Below are 7,070 nucleotides of genomic sequence, written 5' to 3' on the forward strand. Positions count from 1 at the left end.
AACTACTGATGCAGTGGCAAACCAGTGTCAGGGTTTCTATGGGAGATAGCTGGCAAGACACGGGAAGCATGTCGAGCTTTTGTGAATCTTTTCCATTTAACCCAAACACCATGTTAATTCCCCAGCTGCTCTTTTTCGTACAGATTTACTGGGAGCATTAAATCTGAGATTTTACTGAGGTGTGTGCTGTACGTGTTTTATGCAGGATTTTGCAAGGAGAAACAGGTGGTGAATTTATCGTAGATTTCCAGTGAAATGGGTGTTTCTGTATTATCTATCATGCAGCTCCTCACCTGTTCAATCTGAAAATTTGGCGTAGTCAGCTGTTACAGGTAACAGATTTGTTATGTGATGCTGTAGTTAAAATCCAAGTTGAAATAGGAAACAAGCATTTGCTCCAGACTGAAGGCGTATGGCTGAGTGTAAACAGATTTGGTTTGATTGTGTCCTTGTGTACACGTGGTCAGGATAAAGCGAGCGACTGTGTGGCACCTCAGCTCAGCCGAGTGTGCCACGCCGCTCCCTTAATGGCAATTTATTGCTTCCTGAATCCTGAAAATGGGAGGCTGAGGACAACAGAATTCCAACCACTGTTTTCTACCTCCTTCCCTGTCCAAATGCCCTCAGGGTCCTAAACACTCCCTAAATCTCTCCGCCTTTTAGGCCCTATCCCTCTCTCTGGCATGTCGTTTGTTCTGAGCTTTCAGGGATCTGATTCATGGGCACTTGAAGTGACTTATGTCTGAGAAAAGTTTACCATGGTAGAAACCTTTGGAGCCACATACTCTAATGTAGGTTAAACTGTTTGATGTGTTAGTTCAAACGATTATGGAGCATGAAATGGATCCTGTGGAATTAAAAAGCCTCAGTTCAAAGCAAATATATGTGAAAGGCTTTGAGAAGAAAACAAATATGTCCGAAAACATGGGAAGTGTTTTTCTTACAGTATATTTTAATAACACAGACAAACATAAAAATAATCCACAATACTGAGACAAAGTTGTTTTTTTTTCCACTGGTGTTTTTTTTTCATGCCGTTGTTTCTAGAATATCTTATTAACATATTTACATTCACATTCATATTAACATAAATTCACATGAAAGATAACAAACAGAAAAATGGCAGTGTACGCATTTAAGACATACCGCTTCAGCACATCATGGTAATTTGGTATGAACCCCTTCCCCTTGTTGATATAGTGCACATTAGATATGAAATCATTTTTACAGAACAGAGTTATATACATTAAATGCATATTTTGTGTTTCTTTTGAGCGAGCCTTGTCCAGTGTAGTGATTTTTACATTGCTTCTGTATATTCTTCCATCTTTACTCTCATCTATCTAGCACAAATAACCCCGGACTTCTGCTGTGAATGGCTGTTGTTGAACGTTTAATGACAAACTAGCTTGTTTTATGTGTTTTACTACTGCTTAACCAAGCTCGTAACTGCTTTGGCAAGACTCATGCAACCAACAGATTTTTAAATAATTCTATTTAAACTCAAACTCAGTCCAATTAGTTGAAATTTTGAGGAAATTTTGCTTGCCACATTTGATATCTTACAAAAGAAAAATGAGCCTGCATGTCCTTTCAGAAACAAAATCTCAGAGTTGGCTAGAATATGAAAGTGCTTTCAGCACTATATCGAGCTGTGAAACCTGCTCAGGTAGCCTTAGCTTTGTGTTACTACTGTATGTGCTCTTGTCTGTACATATATTAAATTCTCAGTCGCTCCACTATGCTACATATAGTTGCTTTTTTATTTGGTTTTCAGTGCTTGCAGCATCACACTTTCCAGATCATTCCCTTTCCTTAATCAGTGCAAATATTTTTTTTTAACATTTCCTTTTGTGAGGACTTTTTAAATTTATAATCTCCTTAATAATAGTAACACTGAGGATGACCCCAGTACAGGGGTAGCCAAAGAAAAAACATCACTGTCCCATGGTTAGACATTTTCTGAACAAAAACACAGTGGTACAAAGGTAGCCATTTTGAAACCTTAGACCACATCTGCCTGCAGTGTATCCTCACCAGGATAACAACTAAAAGGCAGTAAGCTTTCTCTAGAACTTCTCATAAATGTTCCTGAGTTTCTAAGCAATGACTCTGAATAGGCCTGAATTAATGGCTTAACTTAATTTATCCCAAATGGAAAGCTTTTCAAAAGATTTTCTCTGAACCAGCATGATGGCATCACTGTTTGTTTGTAAAACAGTCCAATGCCAAATGCTGCTAATCTTCATTTCCACCATGTCCCTCATGTCACAACTCCACCAGGTCATTTGGACCAGGTGACTGCATATTGCACTGAAATGGTGTTGGCAAAGTCCATTTCACTCCTCAGTCCTTTGGGAATATCCGTCGGTGGCACGATGGCAACGACATCGACCCACAGCTGCACATCGCAGCTTCTTCCAAAACGTGGAACAGGGCTGAGTTTGGCCTGGCTTTGAGTCCAGCCTGGATTCTGTGCTACAGACAAGCTGTTGCAGAATTTTTAACTCAGTCTACAGGCAGTTCACAGGGTATTTGCTGGGCTGCTTTGGCTATAGAGTACGCCCTCTGGAAGTCCTTGTAGCGGGGAGCGCAGCCCAACCAGGCCTCCCCAAAGTGGACCCGACCGGTGAAAAGGAAGCTGCCGGACCCAGGTTTGACGCCACACTGCAGCAGAGTCCTGATCTCACCCTTGCTGGTCAGGCGACTTTTGCCGGTGAACAGGGCGTACTTCTGACGGAACACCCGGGTGGCACTGACCTTGATCACCGCTGCCCGTAAGTTCTCGTCTTCCTGCACTGCCCGGATGTTACCACGCACCACTGTGGATTGAGAAAATATTCAGGTTCATTTCTATGCTTATTTTACAATATACACTTTTGACTTAAGTTAACATAAAATGCTTTACTGTTTTTTTGTCATATTCAAAATGTTGCATCCTCCTATTTCAAATAGAGATGTGGTTCACTGTGGGCTACCAACTGACGGCAATTCCGTTCGAAGGCCCAGGCCTGCTCACTAATCCTTCTAACTTTTGTTGCCAGCTGAACTTTTCCTCAGTCCTGTTACAGCTTAATCAGAGGCCTGGAGATTAGTGCACTGCTCCTTCTCTAGGGATGTTGGGATTAGATTTGTAGAGCCTGACTAGAAATCATTACGTTCTGCAGATTTGCTGCAAGGACTTCTTGCTTTTTGGTGGTCTGGTTTAATATGTTAATCCTATTTGAGGTTTTTTTGGGGGGGTGGGGTTGTTCTGAGTGATTTCATTCTTGGTTTAGTTTGCTGTGTTTTACATGTTATATAGGCAAGGAAGGGAGGGGTTAAAAGAGGTAACTCACCAAAGTCACTGGTGCAAACAGCCATCAGAATCTCTGTGTTGTTGCAGGGTCTGCAGGCATCTGGAGAGAGGAAGGAAAAAAGAGAGCGAATCAGTTGGTGATCTCACAAAACTTTCTGAACTGTTCGAAAACACCTATATGCTAATACTTATACTGGGCCTCTGGAAACCAAAGACATTTCCAGATCTCATGCACAGGAATGTGAGACGTGAATCTCTACCTAAAACTGTGCAAAGACGAGCAACAAAGGAGAGACCAACCGCTGAGTTCTAACAGACAGCTGCTACTTTTACAGTTGGCAGAGGAGGACCAGTGGAGCTTTAAGGTGTGAGGCTCGTCCACCCCAGACGATTTAAAGGCCAAATGAAACTTCCCCCCTCCTAAAGCCTTTTAGGGTGTCTACAGTCACACCTCATCAAAGCCTGGGTTGGGGCCAAGGAGAGGGAGTGGGGGAGGACTTCAAAGATTTTAAAAAGAGTACAATCCCACTTCCCAGAAAAATTCCTTTCACCTAACACCTGACAAGTTTTCTTTAAAAAAAAAAATGTAATCCCTTCCTGAAATTTGTAGCAGGATTTGCAGATGGCCACAAAAAAGAGGTAAAAACCAAACCATCAAAGCTCTGGCTGCCTGCTTTGACTGAAATGTGGCTAGAAAAAAAATGTCCTGGCATTTTTTAAAGTTCTCCTTGTGGTTCTTTGGAGGCCCCTTGCCCACCCCACACATTCTCCTTCTTAGTGAAAACCTCTTGATAAATGAGATTCCTTCCTCTCTAGTCCACAGCAAACCCCCTTCCTAACCTAATCAGTGTGTGTGTGTGTGTGTGGGACAGAGATGTAGGGGGGAGTGTACTCCTACAGACAAGTCTCCCCACAGAGAGGCAGCTCAACAAAAGAGGGGAGCATCTCAGCTGGGCAGAGGCCTCCCTGTCGCCTAGGCGACGGCAGTAATCCCAGAATACTCATGCGGCACCCATTCAAAGGGCTCTGGACTCTGGAGAAAGCCCCACATACTGTGCTTTTGTCCCCCCTCCCCACTCCTCTGCACTCCACAGCTCCCCTTCTCCTACTCCAAACCAGCACGCCTCTGGGGAAAGTTTGGCCACTTCCTCCTCTCTGCTCTCTACATGGGCCGTGGAAAGTCCAACCAGCCCACAGAGGCCTGTTATGAATTATGAATCATCTACAGGGAGGGTTTTATGGTGTACAATATCATTGCTGATGCAAGGCTAAGACCTTGCATCTACCAAACTTCTCAGGAGGGAAGGAAAAGAGCTTTGACCACATTTTGGTAGTTTATTTTTAAAGACTTATGTGACCAAGAACATTTTTTAACATCCTTATAGAAACAGTGTGAACCTTCGGGTGTTCACACAGCAACAGAACAAAGATTATTGTTTCTGAGAAGTAATTAAATGTATTGAGGGTTAAGTTTCTGTTGCAAAGGGTAAAAACAAAATTGGTAAAAAGTTCTTCTCTACTTTCTATTTAATTTATTAACTGGAAAAGACAAGTTCAAGTAACAAAAAAATGTTAGTGTCTCCCTGTATTTGACCCTAAGTAGCCTCGCTCAAACCAACATGGCTGACTTGAGCCTCACTGACTCACCTTCACTGCTGATGGTGTTGGAGTCCAGCGACAGGCGAGCAGTCCAGTCCCCTCTCAGCTCATAACGAAAGGATGCGATCCTCCTGCTGATGTCCTGGTGAGGTGTAGCTTGCAGGAACAGGGCCACCCTCTCCCCAGGCAGTCGGCTGAAGCACCGAACCCTCGGCGGGGGTGAGGACTCCAGGCGGTCCCCTACCAGCAGTTCTAGGACCCCGTCTCGCTCCAGGTAGAGCTGGGCTCCGTGGAACTGCTCCGAGGGCTTGACGCAGGCTGTGATGAGGCCCGAGCTGCTGCCGCCGGGCCCCACCGCCACAGAGGGCAGGCGGGGTGAGAGGGTGAGGCGCAGGGCTCCTTTGGGATACAGCCAGTCCAGAGTGCCCTCAGAGCAGTGGAGGGAGATCTGCTCCACGCTGCCCTGCTGCTGGGACAAACCACTGTGAGAAGGAAAGAAGAGTGGGAAACAAAGTTTAGTACAGGTTTCATGTCAATAATCCAGGCAAGAATTTGGACCTGGTCTGAGTCTCCAACATCATCATCATCAGTGGATACTTCTCTGAAACAAACTGCAGGATTGAGCATGTTTAAATGTGAGCCCTGCAAACAGGCAACTTAAACCAAAACTAGCAGAAACTCAAAATGATTTAGAAATAACAAAAACTCCACCTTCAGTGGAACTTTAGTAGATCAAGAACTATCCAGAGAAGGCGCCGCCTATCGGCAGCTCTGTGAAAGGATGGGCCCCGCGCATAATACTTAGGTCCAAACTTACATAAATACTATAAGTTCTCTGCATGCATTTTTTTTGCTATATAGCTATGATGAAGCTACGCTTCAACAACTACATGCACAATGTGTGTTTCCTCCAAGTATCAGAATTAATCCGTCAGTCTCCTGTCTGTCTGGACCCTCCGTGCCTCCTGCAGACAGCCCGGAGGCGGAATCGCAGCAGAGCTCTAGAAACGTTTCAATTGCGCCCTAATGGCAAGTCTCAACATGTTGCATTCCGGCATTATACTTTACCACTCGCTCTAAAAACAAACAAATAAAAAGACAAACAAACAAAAAACTTGCAGCACCTGTTGCATCTCACAATGGCATTTTTGAATCATGTTTTTATTTAGTCATATCCAGAAACAGCACAGATCAAATTAAAAGCACTTGCCTGCCTCTCCAGCTGCACTGGTCCTCGGAATAGTTTGAAAGAGCCGCATCAAAAATGGCAAAAAGTAAAATCCAGATTGCGTTAATCCAAACCCCCAGACCAGACATTTTCGACAGTGGTTAATGCAAAGTAAAACGAAAAAATTCAGAAAAGGATTATTCCAAACCTGCGATGTCCTAAACCTTTCTAAAACTACTCATATTCTATCTCTGATCATCTCCATAGTTTTGTATCCTCTTACCCTGATGTGTAAGATAAGAGAATACCGTTAAACCCTCTACTCTCTCCTCTGAAACTCTCCAGGCTGCTGTGCGTCAAGGAACGCAGAGCTCTGAAGTTATTCCCCCTCGGAAAAACTTCACGGACCAATCAGAGCGCGACTACAGAAACTTTAAACCACTCACACAGCGGAGGGGGAGGTACGTCTGAGCTGCAGAATGAGTAGCAGTATGCAAAGATAAACCAAGTTACAATTGACTATTGTGTTGGACATGTCTGCATAGGAATTAGGGTACTAATTAACTTAGCTTAAAATTAGAGTTTATCTTCTGTGAAGATCAAATGTCTAAGGGAGGTAACAATGAGCAAAAGATATTTTTGAGTGGAGGGGGGACTTTAAATGCACTGATTAAAAATGTTTTTGTTTAGTGATGCTGGGTTTTTATAGAAGAAGTATCTTGGTTTTCAAAAATATTCAGTAACTTTTCTTTTATACCAACTTTCTGCTTAAGTCGTGGCTGTTAGACTTAAACACAAAGAAAATCCTTCTTCATAATTATAATTGACTGTGCTTGCCTTTTTGATGGATTTGATCAGTGGGCTACTTTACACTGGCTTCATTCAACAACCTCAAAAGCTTCTTCTGAACTGTTAGAAAATATATTTATGTTCACGAGAGTTGAACTAAATAAAGCCTAAATCATATGAAGTAGGAACTAGAGGAGACAAAACACGAGTCACAGT

The 7,070-nt window shown here is 43.2% G+C and overlaps 1 protein-coding gene across 1 annotated transcript; it reads right to left on the reverse strand.

Moving 5' to 3' along the window:
* Positions 1 to 938: 938 nt before the first annotated feature.
* On the reverse strand, positions 939 to 6,400 carry metrn (meteorin, glial cell differentiation regulator). The gene is made up of 4 exons (XM_041029626.1): positions 6,108 to 6,400; positions 4,946 to 5,379; positions 3,339 to 3,398; positions 939 to 2,822 (listed from the first exon to the last, which is right to left on the reverse strand). Exons 1-4 carry the CDS (start codon positions 6,212 to 6,214, stop codon positions 2,509 to 2,511), a joined length of 915 nt encoding a protein of 304 aa, XP_040885560.1. The 5' UTR covers positions 6,215 to 6,400; the 3' UTR covers positions 939 to 2,508.
* Between the last annotated feature and the right edge of the window lie 670 nt (positions 6,401 to 7,070).

This window comes from Toxotes jaculatrix, chromosome 21, assembly GCF_017976425.1.
Source record: "Toxotes jaculatrix isolate fToxJac2 chromosome 21, fToxJac2.pri, whole genome shotgun sequence".
NCBI lineage: Eukaryota > Metazoa > Chordata > Actinopteri > Toxotidae > Toxotes > Toxotes jaculatrix.

Bases quoted from the DNA above. Each gene is read 5' to 3' on its own strand.
- metrn (XM_041029626.1), bottom strand. From the start codon at position 6,214: ATGTCTGGTCTGGGGGTTTGGATTAACGCAATCTGGATTTTACTTTTT. The intron at 5,380-6,107 runs GCAAGTGCTTTT...TCCTTCTCACAG, and splicing joins CAGTGCAGCTGGAGAGGCAG to TGGTTTGTCCCAGCAGCAGG. The intron at 2,823-3,338 runs GTGAGTTACCTC...CTCAATCCACAG, and splicing joins TGTTTGCACCAGTGACTTTG to TGGTGCGTGGTAACATCCGG.